General features: G+C 43.1%; 1 protein-coding gene across 8 annotated transcripts in view; it reads right to left on the bottom strand.

The window, feature by feature from the left end:
- Spetex2l2 (Spetex-2 protein like 2) overlaps positions 1-5,463 on the bottom strand; it is a 28,746-nt gene extending 23,283 nt beyond the window's left edge. Inside the window, exons 1-2 of one of the 8 annotated variants that reach the window (XM_087568276.1) lie at positions 4,339-5,077; positions 346-505 (exon numbers count right to left, since the gene is read on the bottom strand). Coding sequence is in view for 1 of the 8 variants with exons in the window: in XM_087568274.1 (XP_087424400.1) it covers positions 346-505; positions 1,240-1,369 (290 nt within the window). In the remaining 7 variants the exon portion in view is untranslated. Of the gene's footprint in view, positions 1-345; positions 506-1,239; positions 1,411-4,338 lie in introns of those variants that run through there. The other 7 variants (XM_087568279.1, XM_087568277.1, XM_087568281.1 and 4 more) reach the window with 7 other exon arrangements.
- Positions 5,464-21,440: the final 15,977 nt, after the last annotated feature.

Below are 21,440 nucleotides of genomic sequence, written 5' to 3'. Positions count from 1 at the left end.
CCCAACTACATGCATGGAGGTGCCATAGAATCAGTGTATAATGAACAAAATCAGAGAAAAAGAATGATGACGTGCAGGCATTTCATTCCCTCACTTAGAGGCAGCAAGTATGACCAGGTCCTTCTAGTTGTTAACAGAACCAATGCTAATCCAAGGAGCTCAGGGTCAAGTACAAAAGAGGTTGACCCTAAACACACAGCACCTAGCTTCTCTCACAAGCAAATGCCTGCCAAGGCTCTTTAAAATCCAGGATGGGAGGTGAAACTCTCTGGTGCTATGAGGAAATCTTGGGTTAGCAGAGAGAGAGCACAAGACAGTGAACAGGTTACTGGGCATAATGACTACCTGAGGTCCCAATCATCACAAATATAAAAGTCCAGGATTTGATAAAGTTCATCCCTCTCGAATTTACACTTCTGGATTTCAAGTTTGAGTTCCTCCAGTTCCTTTCGACACTTCTCTTGCTCACTGATGACATTTTGGGATGATGCCTTCCTACCAAATCCTGATAGATAGATAAATAGATAGATAGATAAACCCATGTGAATTTGCATATTTGAGGCCCCATGGGCAGAAAACATCATTCTGAATCCCAAAAGGAGGTTGAGGAAGGGGAAATGGTAGAGACTGGGTGAATCCCGGAAAGAGCAGAAAAGCTTTCTTGAACTGGATTCTTAAGCTATGTCCCTCTTCCCAAGCTCTAATGCCATACACGTGCCACACTCACTATTACAGGACCCCTGACACTGAAAGTTATAACCTGACTGAGACATAACCATATGGGACATTGTTATCTCATATCAGCTGTGGTGCAGATAATCCTGGAGTTCATAATGCTTAGCACCATCAAGCTCTAATCATGTGTGTTCCAGCCCAAAGTGTCTGAGAACTCAATTCATTTTTTGGGTGCATCCCTCCTTGTTCTTGCCATCAGAGACTTATGTAACCTACAGTAATCTAGAGGATGAAGTGCTTCAACTCCCAACCATGGATGGTCACATTGTTAATCTCACATTGCCTCCTTCTGCCATTCATTGACACTCACAATTAAAAAGCTTCCAGAAAAGAAACTGAAGGCTTACCACTTTCTGGCTTTCTCTCAAATTAATGATTAGGAACTCCTGACTCTTGGTTTGCCTTTGAGAAATCCCAAGGCTCCTGCTTGTAAGGCCTATTCTTAGAAGGCACATCTCAAACCTACCTCCTTGAGGATGTTCCCCAACTCTGCCCAGGACTCACCAAGCCTTCCCCAGAATGATTTCCTCCTTCCTGTTTTACTAGAGAGGGGGTCATCTTCCTTCTGCCTTGGTGTGGTCTCTCCTTGATCTCCACTTTCCTTGCGAAATAGCCTGAGCAGCTGGCGAAACATGCCTGCTTGTGAGCCCAAAGGGAACTGAAGGAATATCCCAAAGGCAGTTGGTGTCACCACAACACTGGTGACATCACAGAAGCTTCTAGGGATCTCTTAGATACAATAGATTGTCGAGTGAAGGGCTTACTGATGATGTCAGTGGGAAGTTCTACGGTCTACCTGCTAACTAGCTTTCCCCAAATGGATCATTTTCTGTGGCGGCCCTTTCCTCCAGTCTCTCATGTGTGACTGGGAATACTGTTTGGCAACCTCTATTCCAAAGCTAGATGTTTCTCTCTGCTTCATTACAGGTCATCAATGCTTTTGCTGGGGAGAGTTGCTTACAACCCTGAATTAGAGAACAGAGTTTTCTTAGCACCCAAATCTCTAGGGACTAAGAAGGAGGGAATTTTTTCAGTCAGGCTCACTGCCTAGCCTCTCCTCTTCAGCTGAGTTCACTGGTCTATGGGGCCCTAGCACATTGCTTAACCATCTGCTCATGACTGCCTGACCACACTGACCACCTGACTGCACTGACTTCTTAAAGTCGTTCTCTAGAAAGAGCACAAGAAACCAAAGAGAAACACCACAGCAAACTTTTCCCATGGGCTTTGCTTAACCTTAAGTGCTTTCATTATTTCTTTAAAAGAGTGAAATATAATTTCAGATATTCATATGGCCAAGACACCTGTGCAGTAGTCATTGCTTTATCGAATGTGGTGCTAAGTCAAAAGACTCCTTTATTCTATCACAATGTTATCTGTATGCTGTACGATGTATCTTTAGAAAACACAACACTAAATTCCTAAAATCTAGACGTTTTAAGACATCAGCTCATGGAGAAACATAACTGCTTACCTATCTAGACTGGCCTTTTTTGCTATACTGCAGGTACAATCAATTTTCCACACTACTTCCATGATTTTCAAGAAGGTTTAAGACAAAAATAAGTTGAACATAATGGCCAGAAAGGGGGTTCTGTCAAGTTGTCTTGTGTGGGACAAGATACTAAGCTATGACTGGTAAGCCTAAAACCACCTGTTCCCAAAACTAACAGAACTTACAGAAAATACACACTTTCTTATCATTCCTCTGCCCCGATGGTCAGTGATTTATTGAACACCTACTACGATCCTAGCACTGTGCATCTAAGGGTGTGATGGTGAATAAACAACTTAATAAAAAGCGTCATTAAGGAATAAAGAAAAATGAAACATAACTTTGAAACTCAGAATTCAATATAAGCAACAACACCATTTCTTAACTGGTGATTTCTGAAAACATCATTTTTTCCATGGGCTTCTACTGAAATGATACTCAGTCTCGATTTTGTAAGTCACAAATAGGCAAGTCACACTTCATTCTTGACTCCCACAACTGTCAAAGGGACAACACCATCGCTGTCCATTGTGCTTCCCTATCAATCCTGCTATGGATGGTAATAAATTCCAGTCTTTTAAATGTGAAAACAGGCCACCAAAAATCCTTGAGGGAAAAGGTTGTTAAAATTACACAAGCCGGTATATTCTCTAAAACTTTCACATAGCATTTTACTGATATCACAAGGCAAATTCACCAAAAATATTTAACCAATAAAACCAGAAATATTGAATAGCTCTGCAAATAGGATCAATAATCATATATACTTGAAAACAACTATCATGGAAACAAACTTCATACTATTAGAAAAGATACATCACAAAAAGCTACAGAAGAAGCAAAAAAGACACTACATTTCTTGGTTTAAAAGTTAGGTGATACACTTGATCTTTAAAGACAGGCAATGTACTTGATCTTTAAGCCCTTCAACTGTGCCCTGTCCACATAGAAGCTGAAGCCGTGGATGACAAGGCAAGATGCAGTTTCACAATGGCCTCTTACACAGCATCACAGTGGTCTACTTCACTAGATGGATCCAGGATGATAACAGAGAAACTTTCACAGTTCCTGAGCACTTCTGAGTTCAAACACCACCAGTGCCCACTCTGTGCTGTTGGCACATTCTGACCTTCTCCTAAGGGTTGTCAGCCACAAAAGGGACGGGTTAGCCCCAGACAGCATTCACTGCCCAATCCTAAAAACCCCCTCGATTCTGAAAAAGCCACATTCCATCCTTGCTCCATATTTGAGGAAGCCAAATGGTTGGTCTGGCTCAAGGCTCTACTTTTCTTAGCTCATCAACTTTCTTTTTCTGCTTCTTGTCACAAGATGAATTTTTTTTTATGCTGCAACTACACTGCAATATTTGAAGGAAACCACCATAAACTCTGGGTGTCACCTCTTGAAATTTAAAATTCACAAAACAATTCGTGGCTTTCTAAAGAGCACCATGGAAAATAAACAAAAACAAGCAAAACCATTCCAAAGGAACTTGCTGATCTGGAGGCCTGCTCATAGCAGGTAGGAAAGAATTAAATTATGCGGAACTGTAATCTCTCAGAGATTTGGAGGCTAAAAAAAGGAAATTTCTGTTTATGTTCCCTTTCTCCGAGTATTTGAAGGAGGGGTATTTTACATCCTCCAAATACCATCCCTTGCAAGGGGCAACCAATTACAAAGTAGATCAGAAGAAATCTATTAATATATATTCACTGCCTAAGGTTTTAAGAAAATATTTTCCCACGATCCCTGTCCTTTAACATACAATATAAACATTACAGGGAGTGTGCCACCAGGCTAAGCTGCCTCTGAAAAGCCTGTCCTACCTTGGCAGGTACAAGGCCATTTAATTCCAAGTCAATCTGGAGAGAGGTGACACCCTCAAGGTGCTCTGAGGATGTCAGAGCACAGCTCTCATGCACACTCCAGATCACCTCTCCATTCTTTCCCAATGGCATGGGCTTTGCAATCCCTGCTTCAGCTCTCCAAACATCCCTGAACCCTCCCTTCCCCTACCCAGTGGGCTCACTTTGCAAAGCCTCCTTCCACCACTGCTTCCCCAGGGCAGGGAGAGCGAGCCCAAGGAGGGGCGCGGGACTCCTACCTACCTTGATGATGCTGCTCTGGCGGTGCAGTCCGCCTGGCTCACTGTCCTAGGGACCAGACCCGGAGGCCGGGCTAGGGATCCGCGCGAGCTCCACGCCTCGAGGTCCCCTGGAGGGCTGGCCAGGGCTTCTTCCCTGGACACTGGGAGGCTGCAATCTCCTTTGAAAATCCCGCCGCTGTCATAGCGAGGCTGCTCTTGACCCAGGTGACACCCCCACCCCCCGCCGCCGTTACCGCCCCCTTTCCTGGCTGCTTCTTCTCCTTTTTCTTTTCTTTTTTTCTTTGTCTTTTTGATCGCGACGTGGCGCCTACAAAGAGCTCCCCTCCAACAAGGAGGACATCGCACAGGCAGAATCACCCCTGGGGCCTGTCCGGATGGGGAGAGGAGAGAGAGGAGTCAGCTTGGGCGGCGGCGCCGCGGCTGCCCGCACCTACGGAAGGAAAACTCGCCCAGGCACAGGCGCCCCTGCGGATGCCAAAAATAGCGCGCGGGCCACGTCCGGTCAGGCGCCGCGCTCACCGACGACCTCCGCGTCCCCTCAGACACGGCTCCCGCGCGTTCGAGCGGCGGGGTGGTAGGGACACGTACGCCCACTCCGCAGCGCAGGCAACACAGGGAGGCTCAGCACTGGGAGCCGCATCGCGCGGAGCTCCGGGCTCCGCCCAGGCTCCTCAGTCCCCCCTCAGGGCTCAGCGGAGGCCCAGGGCGGCTTCTAACGCCCCCCAGGCCCACCTTGACCTACCTGGGGCCATCGCCTCCTGAGCTTCGCCCTGCCCTCTACAGGCCGCGGGACCGGTCCAGGCCCGCGGTGTGGGCTTTGGGATTGTGGTAGCCACTCTCCTTGGCTGGCTCAGCAGGGCGCAAGCCACAACCTGCTGTCCTCACCTGAAGGCATCCTGAGGGGGCTGAGAGCCCACATCCTGCAGCTGGGCCGCAGGGCACGGGGCCATGGTCTTGGCTCTGCACCTTGTTGCCAGCCCCTCACTCAGAACCCCATCCCTTTCCATCCTGCTCTCACTGAGCTTCCTCAGGGACCAAACCCTTTACACATACAGAAATCAATTCCTTATGTGCCCTGGACTGCTAAACCCAACGTGCACGACTGGTTGCCAGGATCTGGGGTAGGGATGGCATGACTGGCAGGACTGAGAGACAGAAGACCTCCCCAGAGTTTATTTGGTGCCTCCCCATTGTCCCACGGAGGTTTATCATTGTAGACTCTCTCAACTGTGTCTTTCCTAAACCTGCCCCCAGAAATGCTTGCTTGTCCAACCCCTAGTGGGTACCGTCCAAATCAGGACCATCTTTTGGGACAGGGTCAAAAATCAGTGATCAATGTGTCCCTCCCATATGCAAAGACTTTCCTTAAACCTCCATTCCTGGAGCCTAGGAAGAGTGCAAGACCACTGCGTACCCTGGCAGAGCCATTGGCAGAGTGGCAGGACTCTTGTGCACTGTGTCATACCAGAGGCTCCACCCACCTCCCTGTACCAGGCACTCTGAGGCCCATCTCCTGCCTGGTTCTAGCTCCAGTTTTTCTCTCACTGTATTCCCTGTTATGGAAAAGACACTTTCCCTGGGCCCAGGAGTACCTGAGAGTCCCTTAGGACAGAACTTAGAGACCTTACCCTCATTAGCATGATATGGTACCAAACTGCCAAAGTCTCAAAGGAAATGAGCTTTCCATTCATAAACATGCCCACACTTTCCTCAGATGCAATATCAAAATCCCTCTCTGTTATTCTTGGGGTGTTTTAATTCTTCTGATCCCCTGGCAAGCTTTTGTAGAACAACTGGGCAAGTCAAATAGGACCTACACATTAACAAATGTTTCTTATGCATAAACAACATTTTAATTCTTTTTCCCGCCCCACCCTTCATATTAACTCCTTTCATAGTTTAGCCTCAAAATACTTTTGTCTTCAGATAGTTTCGAAGGAACTGTCAAATCAGCTTTTCATTTGATTTATTAGATGTACTGTCATAAGTGTGTTTGAGTTTGTGAGAGGACAGAATGCAGGGGTCTTCCTGTAGGAGTTCTCTAGTAGTGATGTTTTCACTAATCACCTAGAGGATCCTGCCCCTCCTGTAGTAGACTCTAATCCTCTGCATTTACATGTCAATAGAAGAAACCTGATGTAGCCAACAAAGATTCTTCAACCCTTTCCCTGAGAGCTCTGAACTGAGTAAGGGCATCCTGAGGGTCATACAACCAGAATGGGTTGTTGTTTTAGTTGTTTGTTTGGTTGTTGTTTATGGACCTACCGTCTACTTCACAAATGCCCTCCAAAATGAACACTTGTCTATTTCATTCTAAATTCCCAACAAATCGTATCAGGGAGATTTCATTGAAATAAACTTGGCATTTAAATCAATATGTTCCCCAAAGCATCTTGGCAGATCTGTAACTAATGATGCCAGACACCCAAGGCCTGTGCCAGGTTCTGATTGATCCCTCTCCTAAGTACTAGTCTCCCACAAACTCCTGCGCACACGTGTGTTAGAAAGATACTTGCTCCACAAGCAGCCCACTGTTAGGTACCTTGATGTGGTGACAGGAAGAGGAATGTTCCTGTAACATGCAATTCTTGGCTCCCAACCTGTTTTTTAAGCTCAATTAAGAGGTTTTCTTCGTTACAAACAATACAATAAGCAAGTATTTCTCCTCCTTCCTGCATGTGCCTCTTCAGTTACTAAGGGATTCCTTTCCATCACTCCTGTTCTGTGAGCAATGGTGTTCAAGAAATTGTAAATAGTATGCCAAAATCCTTGCTGAAGTGTTTTCATGGCATTGTAAAATTCATAGACGTTAGAGTTATTTTCATATCCACTTATCCATCCATATTGAGCTATAAAACCATTTTAGTCTCCTACTACAGAGTCAACTTGCTGGGACACACAGGGGCTCTCAGAGATTGAACCAACAACCAAAGAGCATGCAGGGGGCTAGACCTAGGTCTCCTACACATTGTAGCAGATGTGCTACATGGTCTTCATGTGGGTCCCCGAACAATTGGAGTGGAGATCGTTGCCAACTCTGTTGCCTGCGGTTGGATCCTCTTCCCTTAACTGGACTGCCTGGTTGTGCCTGGGTGGGAGAGGATGCACTTAGGCCTGCTATGACTGGATGCTCCAGGGCGGGGCAGTACCCAAGTGGGGCTTCCCCTTCTTCTCAGAGAATGGGAGGAGAAGGAGGTAGTGGGGGAAGGATTTGTAAGGGTGGAACTGGGAGGAGAGGGGGGATGAGGATGGGGGTGATTGGGATATAAGTGAAAAAAGAAACAAGGAAGAAAACCAGGAATCCCTACAAATAAAAAACTGCTTTAGTCTTCTAAATCTAAGCTGATGATTCCAAAGAGAGAGAACTAGAACCCTGAGAGAAACAGATGATCTCATTGAAAAGGAGAGGTGCCTGCTTAGCAAGCAGAAACTGTCTTCGAGAAATGCACTCATCAATTCTGAAAGGCAGGTAGGTGTAGCAGGGATCACAGGTTGGGATTATTCCCAGGATCAAAATGAAAGAACATATGAGAACTAGGGCTTTCCTGTGCAGCCAGCCCAGTCATCGAATGCAGGCAAGAACAGAACAGCAGAGAGGACTGAATGGTGAATTACTGGTCCTCCTGCCCTGTCCGGCTGATTCCAAGATGTCCTCAGGGAGGACATCTAAGCATCCTGGGGTGAGTAGGGCATCAGAGAGTAGTTCACATCCAGGTTGTCAGCAAAGCATGCTTACCTCCCTCTGAGCTGACACCCCTCCCTTGTGACAGAAGGAACAACAGCATAACAAGAGCAGGAACACATTTGTTTCCATTTCACAGACAAGATGCTGAGGCACAAATGAAATTATGCAGCTCTTCTTGAGCCAGCACTGTTTCTGTCACAACTGATCAATTTGAAGGGGGAAAGGCAGGATGCCATTCACTAAAGTACAGCCCAATAGAATGGGTAGTTGTAGGCAGCACCATGGTTTCCAGAACAGTGGGACCCAAGCCAGTCACCTGGTCAGCTAGTCCTTTAACCAGAGCACTGAGGGTTGAGAATGCCCATTTTCTTGATCTTTCCCCATTTTCCTCCCTGGAACCACAGGACAAAGAGATACTTCCGAACATCCGAAGACCATCACCATCTTGGTATAGCTTGAGGCTCATCCATGTAGCTCAGCGAAGAAGCAGTGAGTTTGTATCAGGCACCTGGTTTCTTTAAAGGCTTCTCAGAGTCACCTCTCTTAACTCACACAGAAATGCACATGGGCTGTTAATGCTCTTTCCCCATTTTATGGAGAGAACTAAGGAGTCAGGATGATGAGTGTCCTGATAAGAAGTGAGATCTCTCTTACACTCCGGGGTAGCTTTAACCCCACCCTACTCTACCTAAGACATCTCCACTCTCTGGACTGCACAGAGAAGACTCAGCTGCCTCCTCCACTCCTCTCGAGCGGGGCTGTATTTAAAGGAGAGTGAGTCTTGAACCTCCAGGATGATGGTGGGATGTAATTAAAGCAGAAAGATTCTGGAAGAAAAAGATTAAAACCAGAGCTTCCCTTTACTCCAGCTGCTCCAAACTAAAGAACTGGTGGGGCCTGAGCTCGGTCCCATCTGGTGGACACCTGGCCTCCAGCTCCTCTGGAAGCAACATTAAATGAAGGAGACACAGAGAGAGCTGCTCGCACTAATTTCACCCTGGTCAGGGTGGAGGCTAACGGGAGAACTTTCTTAAAACTGCCTGCTAATTGTATATAGAGATAGACAAATGCCCTTCTGCTGAAACAAGAAACAGGAGCATGAATTCTATGACAGCATATTCTCCTATTATGTTTATAAATAAATAAAAAGAATAGTGTTCTACAGAGACAAGCTCACAAAAATGAAAGCCAGTGTTCCACAGTAGTCCTCTCAGAAGGAAACTAGAGGAACAACGAACACATTTTAATGCTGTACCCAAAATGCCTAGCATGGAAATAATGAGCCAAAACACAGTAAGAAAATAAAAACACAATCGTATAAAATAAACCAAACAAAAGTCGTATGCATTCTGACAAATCAGGACAAACTGGCAGACTATTAACCACTAAAAAACAGTAACAAGTTACTGTGATCAGCGAAAGGTTAATTTGATTTTTATTACATTTCAAGAAACACTGTTCAGGACTAGGTATGCAGCCTAGTGGTAAAGGGTTTGCCCTGGGTTCAATCCCTAGCCTACAAACAATGGAACCAACAAAAAGCCATTATTCTGAGCTGCAAGTGTCTGACTAATTGATTTACTAGTCATGCTTTCCTGATTTTGCACAGGCATGTAATAAAAACACATAGTCAGAAACAGAAAACAGTTGGGTGAACTAGGTGCTATTTTCCCAGTACATTAGTGATGAGTTCTTCCGAAGCTTTTAAAAAATAAGTCATTCCTATACTACTTAAATTGCTCTAAGATAAAGTTTTAAGGTATAGCATGCTTTCTTCAAATCAGTATGAATTTTTTGAGCCCCAACTTCATCATAAAAGTACAAAACCTGAGTGACATTTTACAAGCAAAGAAAAATAGGAGGGAATCCATCCAACAGAGGAACAGTCAGGATTCTCCCTGGAGTAGAGTGTTTGTATCTGTGCACTCGATTATAAGAAATTAGCATCACACATATGGCTCCTTCTACACCAACCGCCACTAAGTACCATTTGGACATTCCATCACAATGTTCTCAAGAAGAAAGATGCAAACAAACACGAAAAGAATGAAATTTAGAATCTTTTTTATCAGGCTGGAGAGATGGCTTGGTGGTTAAGAGCGCTGCTTCTCCATTGCTCCCAAGTTCAATTCCCAGCAACCACATGGTGACTGACAACTATCTGTAGTGGGATCCAATGCCCTCTTCTGTCTGAAGCTCTCTTCTGCCATGCAGGCACACTCGCAAACAGAGTGCTCATGTACATACATAAATAAATCTTTAAAAATAAAACCTTCTAATCAAGTTAATGTATCTACATCTAGAAGCTAGCAAAGGGTCACAGCAATATTAAAAATAATTCAGAAATGGTAAAGGGATGAAAGAGAGTCACAAAATTCACTGGGCAAGATGGTGTATGCCTGGAATCTCACAAGGCTGAGGTAGGTGGATTGCCTAGAGTTCAAGGCTAGCCTAGACTAAAGTGTGAGACCTTGTATTAGAAAACAAAACAATTGGGGAGTGGATGGAGAGAGAGACAGAGGGACATAGAGGGAGTGGGAGACAAAGACAGAGACAGGAGAGACAGGGACAGAGAGAGACCTCGATGTCATTTCTTGCACTGATGACAAGCTACTGAAGAATGTGAATGTCTCCTACCAAACACTGAGAAAATGCTAATGACAGAATGGGTTTCTTATTAAGATATCATAATATGTAGATGGAAAAGTAAAGGGATGTATAATAAATAAAAGAGAAATCAGATATTGGAAAGCCTAAATTTAGAAGACTGTGTTTGTTTAAATCATAGGGGAGGGGATGAGACTATGTGGGGGAGAGAATAATCGGAATAAATTGTATATGTGTATGAAAATGTTAACTAAGAGCAACCAATGAACAGAGAAAAGCAGGTTTAATTTACAATGAAATTGAGTTGCCATATGACACTATGTAACATTTTGTAAAGTGATTATATGAATTATCTGCAATAAAAAATCAATTGTTATTAACGATGTGGTTGTGTTCATATTAATTTCAAATATTTAAAATTCTTTTTATTTATTTGCTTATTTATTGATCGATTTTTTAAGATAGGGTTTTCCTCTGTAGACCTGGTTGACCTCAAAAGAGATACACATGCCTATGCCACCCAAGAGCTAGCATCAAAAGTGTATACTCACCCATGAAATTTACATTCTGAAAGTGATAATAAAATTACAGCTCTCAACTTGGTACAACTATTGAACAGTGATCAACTGAATAGAAATATTAAAAACACATTTAAGGCATTAGGTTACTGTTGTCAAGAGAATCTTGAGCAGCATATTAATTCAAATCATCCAAGAGACACATTTTAATAGAAAACAGAAAAGTGGGTAAAGATAATTTAAATATTTTTAATCTATTAAACATTTTAAAGTGCATTCGATATGAAAGTTGTAAGTGATATACTTCACATTTTTGCTTATATACCATCTCCTATTTTATGTGCATTCTACAAATATTGTGCATGTTTATTCAGGCTCCTAATATTTCCCCATGACTGATAACATTCACAGAAATCAAATTGAGCAAACTGTATATGTTGACATATAATAGAATTGTATTCTACACAGTATAGCATAAAAATATGTATATATAACTTCCCATATATGTGTATATACAACAGTAAATGGCTAAAGAAAATGAGTATCACCTTTTCATTGTGGAATTATTTTCCTCAAAATCCTGAGAAGGTTGAAATTTCATCAAATAGTGACCAGATTGGAAAAAAATCCACAAAATAAAACTCTTATAAAGAATCTAATAATACTAGCAAAAGATACAAAAATATTAAAGTCTCAATGAAATAAAAAGCCCAGATGAAATACTGTATAATATTTTTTCAACTCTAGGATTATGTATTTTTGTACAATTATCAATAAAAGGCCTGAATTTTGAAGAATTCAAAAGTAGTGCAGTATAATTATGCAGTGGTCAATACTGTTGCATACTATTTTACATAACTGTAAACACTCTTTCTTTTGTTCCTTGGTCTACTGATAAACTCGGGTAGATGTATGGGGAACCATTGCATTGTAGACTTAAAATGGATTAATTTGGGGGTGAGTAAGTCATATTTTGGTAAAGTTGCTTTAAAAATAAACGTTTGGATATTAGTACAGCAAGTAATTCTCCCTGAAGGAAAAACCAGACACCAAGAACCTAGACCACTGCTGTCCGTGAGAAATTTCTACATGATAGAAATATTCTATATCTGCAGTGTTTCTGGCTATGGATTCTGGCTGGCTGTTTGCCTCCTGGTTTGCCTGCTGTGACTCAAATAGCCATGTGTGACCTGTGGGTGCCATTTGAACAGTGTAGCCACAGAAAACTGAAGCAGTGTAACCAAAGACTCACCTAGGAGTCAGTTGACCTCCTAGAAGGTGACTTGGGAAAACGTTGGCAATGATAGCCTCTTGGGGAGCTCAACTTCACCAAAAGCAAACTGTGAATCCTTTACTCTTCTGCAATAGTCAGAATGCAACTGGTCTCACACCCACCCCAACCCTCACCAAAGACACTTGAGAGGGAGCTGAACCCACCGTGTGCTTTAGATTTCAGTGTAGAAAGCACTTCCTTCAAAGTGGAGCAGACTGAGATTGCCAAGTCCTTTGTGTGGCTCCAGGGACTTGGGCCTGACATGGGTGAGGAGGAAATGAAGAATGACATTGGACACACATACATGGGGAAGGCTGGGTCCGTGGGCTGGAGAAAATGCAGCATCCCAGAAGCTCAGCATGTTTATTATATAGAGTTGGCCAGGAAGCAGGGCTGTTGCACAGGGCAGCAAGGAGGTGGGCATTACATGCAGATAAACAAGGAGGGGAGGACTATGCATATGTAACTGACAAGGGGCAGATTTAGCTAATCTCAGTAGGAGCAGTCTCTGCAGGGAGCAGTCTTCAGGCTGCAAATATCCAGATGGGGCCAGGGAGAAAGGTAGAGTAGACTTTTTCTGCACACACTATCAACACCATCCTGAGAAGGCTTTGGCATGTCTCTGAGCCTCAAGGGGCATGGGGGCCTTTGCCTTTTCCCCATGGATAAATGGCGTTGGGTCCATGGCAAGGTCATGCTCATGTTTACAGCACACATCCACTCAGGGCTGCACTTCCTCAGGGCTTCCTCTGCTCCCACAGTGAGATCTCAAAAGAAAAACAGAAAACAAACAAACAAAAATGTGCTCAGTGAACTGGTTAATTCCCTAAACTGTACAGATCCAGTGTCCTAACTCTAGGACTTCCTCAAAAGCTACAGAAAATCCTGTGGACCTAAAATAAGCAAAAAAAAAAAAAAAAAAAAAAAAAAAAAAAAAAAAAAAACCCTTGCCCCCCACAAAAAATGAATGGGAGAAAAAAATTATTAAAGTTTTTCATAGAAAATTGTTTAAGAAAAACACATGGGAATTGTACTTAATAGAGTTAGTGTGCTGAGATGTGAGACCCACTCACAGCATGCAGCATTTGGAAGTCTCAGACAACTTAACAGAAGAGGACTCCTAATTATTCTTTGTGACCACTCTCCACATACTACTCACAGCTTAATACTAACCTTCATAATTGAGTTGGGGACAGTATTCACCATAGCAGATAATTGAAATATTAGTGCACATAGACACAGACACACACACACACACTCACACACACACACACTCACACACACACACTCACACACACACACTCACACACTCACACACACACACACTCACACACATACACACATACACACACAACACACACACACATTCAGAAGCACACAGAAGAGAAATGTATATTCTATGAAGTTTCTTGGCATATTTTTATTTGTAATCCTCAATGCTTTAGTATTCTTGGTTTTGCATAAAGTGGGGGGAAAAGTCAGGCTTCATTTTCCCCCTTTTGAAATGACAGATATCTGTGTGTTAAACATACTCTCATGGCTGTCCAGGCTGCCTCGGCCTGTTTGACAGCATCCAGGTCACCTTGGTCAGGACAGTGGTTGCTCTTCTTATTGGCAACTGGTTTGCATCACAAGAGTTTTTCACATCCTTACCAATGTTAGAAGTTTGGTGACACAAGCAGCTTGACAAACAGTAAAATTATTGTGGTTTTGCCTTTCTGGAGGACATTAAAATTTACATGGTTTTCATATGACATTTTTTTCTTAGCATTTAGTCCTGCTTTATCACTGTTCAAATGTGGCCATGCAGCCAGCATCCCTTTGCTCTAGGCTCTCAGCACCCCATTCCCGTCACTGATCTGATACATACTTGGTCCCAGAGATGGACAGCAGAGGGATTTGACACACAGCATCCACTCTGCTCCACTGCTTTGCTTTTTGTAAATTCTTTACAATGGCTATTTCTTGATTTATTATTACTACAAACTTGACTTGTCTTGATATTTTGAGATAGGATCTTATTATGCAGCCCAGGCTGGCCTTGATTTCCCAATTCTCTGGCCTTAGTCTTCCACCATTCCCTGATTCTCAGTTTGTTAGTAGAGGTAGTTGTATGGCCCCATTTCCAAATCAAATGTTCTTCTGGCTTTATTACTTTGCCCTTTCCACAGACTTTTATTAATTATGCAAAGTATATGGTGTTTAATGTTTAAATACTAGATATATTAACTCGTCAGTCCCCAAGACAACTCTGTGAATTAACACTCGTTATCATCTTCACTGTTCAGATAAGGGAATTGAGTCACACAAAGATAAAATTACTTCTCCACGGTTGAACATCCAATGGCCTATAGTATGTCTGGTGCTGCTGTACATTCAAATGCTAAATTCTGTACCCTAAGGTCTGGTTGCTCCAAGACAAGGAGATCCTCATGTATACCAGATTTTTTTTTTTTTTGCCTCCTAAGTTATCCATGACTGGTAATAAAATCCCTACAACATGGGCTGGGCAGAAGAGAGGGGACAGAGCAAAGTTTCCCTGGGCCTGGGGGCTCAGGCAGGGTCCATGAGGAGAAGGAAAGGACATGGGAGGAGAAGGAAGGAGACATCACCCCAAAGGGTAGGTGGATCGTGAGTGTATTAGCATGAGGGGCAGCCTGTCAGAACAGTCGTGGCCCAGGCAGAGCATGGCAAGCTATACCTCGGGGTTATTGACAGGGAAGCAGAAAAAATAGCACAGAGGGTTGATGTCTGCCCAGCTCTAGTACTTTAAGGCTTATTATAAATCTAAAAGTTTTGTGTCTTTTATTTGGGAACTAAATGATCTACGGTGGGGGAGAAACCCCCTAATAATATTTACTGTAGCAATGGTCACTCAATTATTGTGGTATTTTAAATATTACACACATTGAATTTCACAATTCAGATGCAAGGCTTTTATATTTCCAATGTGACTGTACACCTGAGGTCATGTCTAGGTAAAGAGACGTAACATGGCAGAAATACCTAGAACATTATAAGGTCATCACACCGACCACATGAAAGCCACAGGCTATAAAGACTATGATAGATGAGGAGAAGGCTTAGTGCTCTCTGGGAGTCCCCTTCCCTAGTCTTGGGATAAGACTTCCAGTAAGCCAAGACCATATTCCTCTTCCATTTCTCACGGAGCCAGGGGTAGACCCACATATATGATTTCCCTGCAGTGTTTTTTTTCCAAGCGCTGCCCTGTTTGAGGACTTGTCAAGGGTAAGCACCATCAGAGGAAGGCCAGCATATGAATTCTGTGTAACTCTGCTCTGACAGCATGTAGCACAATCCTATCAAGTACTGGAAGCCTTGCTGGAAAGATTAATCAACCTCTAGGATCAAAAGGCAGCAACCCAAGGGCCACATGGCTGTAAATCAAGTCTGAAACCATAGCCCATTATGGAAGTTCATCCTTGGATCTTACATCAAACAGCGATAGCATCCAAAAGAAACACAAAACTGAAATGGCAAGGTGACGGGTAATGACCCCATGGCGAGGATATCTAAGTCATGTGGAAAGATCCCAGTGCAAAGACATCTAGCAAACATACGTGTCCATGAAGCTTTCACCAAGAATCCCCATTCTGTGTTCTACAATACTATATATACACACACACACACACACAGTGAATCCTCATTTACGGTCAGCTATGGGGATAGATTCTCTGGGAACCTGACTTTGAGATTGAGATAGATGTATAAATGTGTTTGACAAGTGCTCTTGGGGACCATGGCTGTGACAAAGAGGAGAGAAGAGGATGGGGCAGAGAGCACTCTGGCTTTAATGCAGTCACAAGGGTATGCAGACATCCCTGTGTGGGGCTCAGGAGCTGGCCTGACACTGAAGTCTTAGCCTGCACTGGAACAAGCAGGAGGCCCAGCCTTAAAGTCCCCATTGGCTAAGGTCGAGATTCCTGGTCAGAAACTAGTTACCACATTGTAACCACATAGCCATCCCTTCTCCAATATCATTCTTCCTGAATTTCCAAGTCCAATCATGAGGATATTTGGGGCTACACTCTGATCTTTTACTCAGAGCAAATATAAAAATCAGGCAGATGGGCAGGGAGTGGAATGGTCTAAGGTTAGGCTAAACCTCAATTTTAATGGGTCCATAAGTTCAGGAGGGAGTCCATTTGGAATTGCCATCTGTGGCTTCTGTGTTCTCATCCCGGGTGTGCTGACTCTGTGATATGATGCCACCTAACCTCACATATGTCAGGGTGAAAATCATGTATTACCTTTCTGGGAAGAACTCTGCCTTTTCCGACCATCTGGAGTTATACAACATCACTATGCCAAGCTCAGAAGAGAGAGGTAGAGATTGTGGAGGCCTTAGAAGTTGAGGATCTTTTCTGATTAAGGCACATATTTTTTCCTATGTAATTTTTCCCTTGCTCTTTCCCTAATGATGGTTGACTTCATTCCTGGCCTGAAGTAAACTGGATTTCAAGGTTTGGATTAGGAAAGCCCCTGTTTTTGAGATGACAGGCCCATAAGGGATCCCACTGAATACAGGTTCCTATACCCAAGGAAGTTGCTGCTACAGAATCACAGCATGGGGGCAGCAGCACAGGATATGTCCCAGCTTTCTCTCCTGCACCTGCTGCAACTGTAATAAGCCTGTTTGTTTGTTTGTTTGTTTGTTTGTTTTTTATTTGAAATTCCTACAAAGCTGGTCAGAATTAATACATGCCTTTAATACCAGCACCCACAAGGTGTTTTTGTTTTTGCTTTTGTTTTTGTTTTATTTTTTCATTATTTCTGTAACTGTTGTTAGGATTCTTATTATTTTCTTTGGTAATTCCCTCTAGCTCTTCACTCTGTATCTAGAATGTGAAGCCCATGCTCTGCAATGTCCTGTTATTCATGTTAAGGATTTTATTCTTACCACCAACACCACAGATGATCACATTATTTACTTTCAAATCAGGAAAACAGGAAGAAAGAAGATAGCTATGTTGTTTGGTCTCAGGTAACCAGCCAATCAGGAGTGTAGGATGGCTTCCCAATGTTTTGGATTAGGTAAGCTTCTGTCATTGAGATGAAAGGCCTCTGGGGAAGCATCCAGTAGAGTAACAGAGACCCTGGAAAGACTTAAAGAGTGGTTGCACCTTGAAGGTGAAGGCTGGCTCTTCAGTGCCTCTGCAGCCTGAGGCAGAGTTCTTTTGTGAACACAAGAGCACTTGGCCAGAGATCATAGGGGACTGCATTTTGGTTGAGCCCTGAGACCTGGATGAGCAGAGGCCTCCGCAGTCCTGATAAAGGGAAGCAGAGCCACATAGATGTGAGGGAACAATGGATCTTTGAACTGCAGGTTATCCACTTCATTTATCTTTGCTGTATACAGAGTATATGTAAATGACAAGGGCATCCTACTTTATCACATCTAGTCTTTCTATATGTTGAAACATGTGGAAGTTTAAACACAATAGTTAGTTCAGCAATACATTGTGTCCCATTTTGTTAAAGACCTTTATTTTATTTCTATTTATATATTTTTTCTTTTTCACTTTGTGTTCTGCTCACTGATTACTGATACCTAATTACTCTCTCCCACAATCCTTCCCCAATTCTCCTGGCACAGTCTTCTCTGAGTGTATGAGGGCCAACTGTCTCAGTACCTCCCTCCTTTTACCAAAGCCTTTCCTGGTCGCATTGGTGAGGATGCTGGTTTTGAATGCCTTGGACTTGGCTTTCTTCATGCTCCAATTTGCTGGCTTTGGGAAATTTGTGAAGAACTGTCTGTGAACTTGGTACTTCCTCCAGATGGTACACAAGAGGCAATGGTTTTGTTAATATTTCTGAGAGTATATTTCAATCAAACCTATCCTACTAATATCCTAACAATGACAAAGGTAATGGGAGGCTACACATCTATTCCATTAGTTTTCAGTTCTTCTCACAGCAGCAGTGTAGAAGCCCACAAAGCTGGCAAAGTGAAGTGAGGTCACGCAGGGGTCCTAAGAGCACAGTCCTACTTTCTTAGAATAACTCCTAGGGACGTACCATATGCATACACCCATAGCTGCATATGCACTGGACCCCAGGGAAGTGCTCAACATTCATTGCTTTTGTCACTCAGTTTTCCACAAATGTTAGAAATCTGAAAAGTTTAGGAAACTTGAAGGTGTGAATAAGTCCCAGTGACTGGAGTAGGCTCAAACAGTCTGTGACAACAAAGAACTGACTGAGCATCCAAGAGACAAGACACTCACCAGGACCATAGTCTTTTCCCAGTAAGAAAATTTTAATATTAAGGCTTCAGGTGAAAAGATAAATTAGGAGGTCTAGGCCAAAAAGTTTATCCTCTGGCCTCAGGGTTGTAGCCATTCTTGCAGCCTTTCCTGGCCTCTCACACGATCAGAGTTCTTACCTGGAAGCAGGGTTATCTGGAAGGTGCACAATACATATCCACAGACTACTCTTTGGGTACAATCTGACAGGCAACTTCAAGGCTTAAAGTCTCGCTCTCTCTCTGTCTCTGTCTCTGTCTCTGTCTCTGTCTCTGTCTCTCTCTGTCTCTCTCTGTCTCTCTCTGTCTCTCTCTCTCTCTCTCACACACACACAGACACACACACACACACACATACACACACAGTTAGTTTGTGGCTACAGTCACTTTGCATTCTTTGTGTACTCTGCCTTTTTTATTGGGGTTTTCTTTTCTCAAACTCCCACTCTCATGCACATGTCTGTTCATTACCCTTTCACTCACACACACAATCTTCATACACACCTCACACATATCACACACACACCACATGCACTCTCCTGTCACGCACACACACAGTCTTCATACACACCTCACACATATCTCACACACACCACATGCACTCTCCTGTCACGCACACACACAGTCTTCATACACACCTCACACATATCTCACACACACCACATGCACTCTCCTGTCACTCACACACACAATCTTCATACACACCTCACACATATCTCACACACACTACATGCACTCTCCTGTCACGCACACACACAGTCTTCATACACACCTCACACATATCTCACACACACCTCATGCACTCTCCTGTCACGCACACACACAGTCTTCACACACACCTCATACATATCTCACACACACCACATGCACTCTCCTGTCACGCACACACACAATCTTCATACACACCTCATACATATCTCACACACACTACATGCACTCTCCTGTCACGCACACACACAGTCTTCACACACACCTCACATTCTCTCCTCACTCATTCTCACATGCTCTCCTCATGCTCTCTCCCTGGCTCTCACATTTGTTCTCAGACTTGCTCTCTCATTAGCTCCCTCATTCACTATCACATTCTCTCTCCACTCACTCTTCACATGCTCTCCTCATGCTCTCTCATTCGCTCTCACATTTGTTCTTACATTAGCTCTGTCATTTACTCTCTCATTCACTCCCTCATGCTCTCTCTCATTTACTCTTCACATGTTCTGTAGCCTTTCTCTTGCCCCAGGCCTTTATTAATAATCCAAAAGCAGGTAGAAAAAAGACATTTCATAATCATTGCCAAATCAAATGCAAAGAATGACTACATCCTACCATGAACTAAGAATTACAACTGTTCCCCAAAGTTTCAGGCTTCCCCTATACCCAGGCCTGTGGCCAATATAATAATAATTGTAAACTTATCATTATTTAAACTTTAATTCTTTACTTTTATACTTCAGCGTACAAAGCTCCAAGGTCAGCTACCTGCATTTTCCTGTGAAGCTCTAATTATAAATGATAGGCAAAACTGCCAGGCAGTGGCCAGAAAGAATCAAGGTAACCCATAGCACAGTAATTCCACTAGCTTTCTGTTCCTTGCACACAATGACTCTCATAAGGGTTCCAGTAGTTTGACTTGTTTACTAGTATATTATTTTACATATTCTATGCTTCCTTAACCAGCCTGTAATATTATGTAAAACTTATTTCCTAAATTCAATAGCTTTTTCCTTTCCTAGGGTCCCAATGTTGGCTCTAATTCATTTTCTCTTATTTTCTTCAAGCTCCCTTTGCAAGTCAAACCTTAATCTGGAACTACAATTGTGTAGTTATTACATTTTTTCCAAGATGAGAATACACAATATGCACCAGGGCAGTTAGGGTTGTGCTGTGCTGTGCCCCTATGCATCAATTTCCAATTGTGTAAAATCATAACATCAAGGAACATCTAGTTTCACAGAATTCACCGGAGCAGAAGGAGAAAGAAGTAGGAAAGTCAGATATAATAGAATAATTGTGCACAACAAGGCCAACTTATAGGCAGTCACACACAAATGAAATCTACACAGCCGTTGTCCAGGGCTCAGGTTTGGAGAAATGGAAACAACCAGTCTTTACAAAGAGCTACTGCAGGCTACTGAGATGTCTCCATCCAGGACTACTGCAGGCAGCCTCTTATTTGAGATGGTGGGTACTGTGGAGGGATGTGTCTCCTGATACTCAGGTTTCCAGAAGCCACCCTACTTTACAAGGAGCTGCTGCAGGCTTCTGAGAGGTCTCCATCCCGGCCTACTGCTGGCAGTCCTTGTCATTGTATGTTGTCCCCAGCATTAGCCAGAGCAATCAGACAACAAGAGGAGGTCAAAGGGATACAGATTAGAAAGGAAGAAGTCAAAATATCACTATGCAGAGGATAGGATGGTATATATGAGACACCTCAAAAGTTACACCAGAGAACTCCTAAGCCTGATAAACAATTTCAGCAAAGTGCCTGGGTATAAAATTACCTCAAACAAATCAGTAGCCTTCCTCTACACAAAAGATAAAACAAGCTGAGAAAGAAATGTGGGAAATGACACCTGTCATAATAGTCCCAAATAAAATAAAATTACCTCAGTGTGACTTTTATCCAACAAGGGAAAGATCTGTGTGACAAGAACTTCATGTTTGTGAAGAAAGAAATTGACGAAGATGTCAGAAAATGGAAAGATCTCCCATGCTCATGGCTTGGCAGGATGAAGATAGTAAAAATGGCCATTTT

This window comes from Rattus norvegicus, chromosome 9, assembly GCF_021556685.1.
Source record: "Rattus norvegicus strain SHRSP/BbbUtx chromosome 9, alternate assembly SHRSP_T2T, whole genome shotgun sequence".
NCBI lineage: Eukaryota > Metazoa > Chordata > Mammalia > Rodentia > Muridae > Rattus > Rattus norvegicus.
Note: the sequence above shows the minus strand (reverse complement) of the source record. Positions and strands in the feature narration are given on the sequence as shown.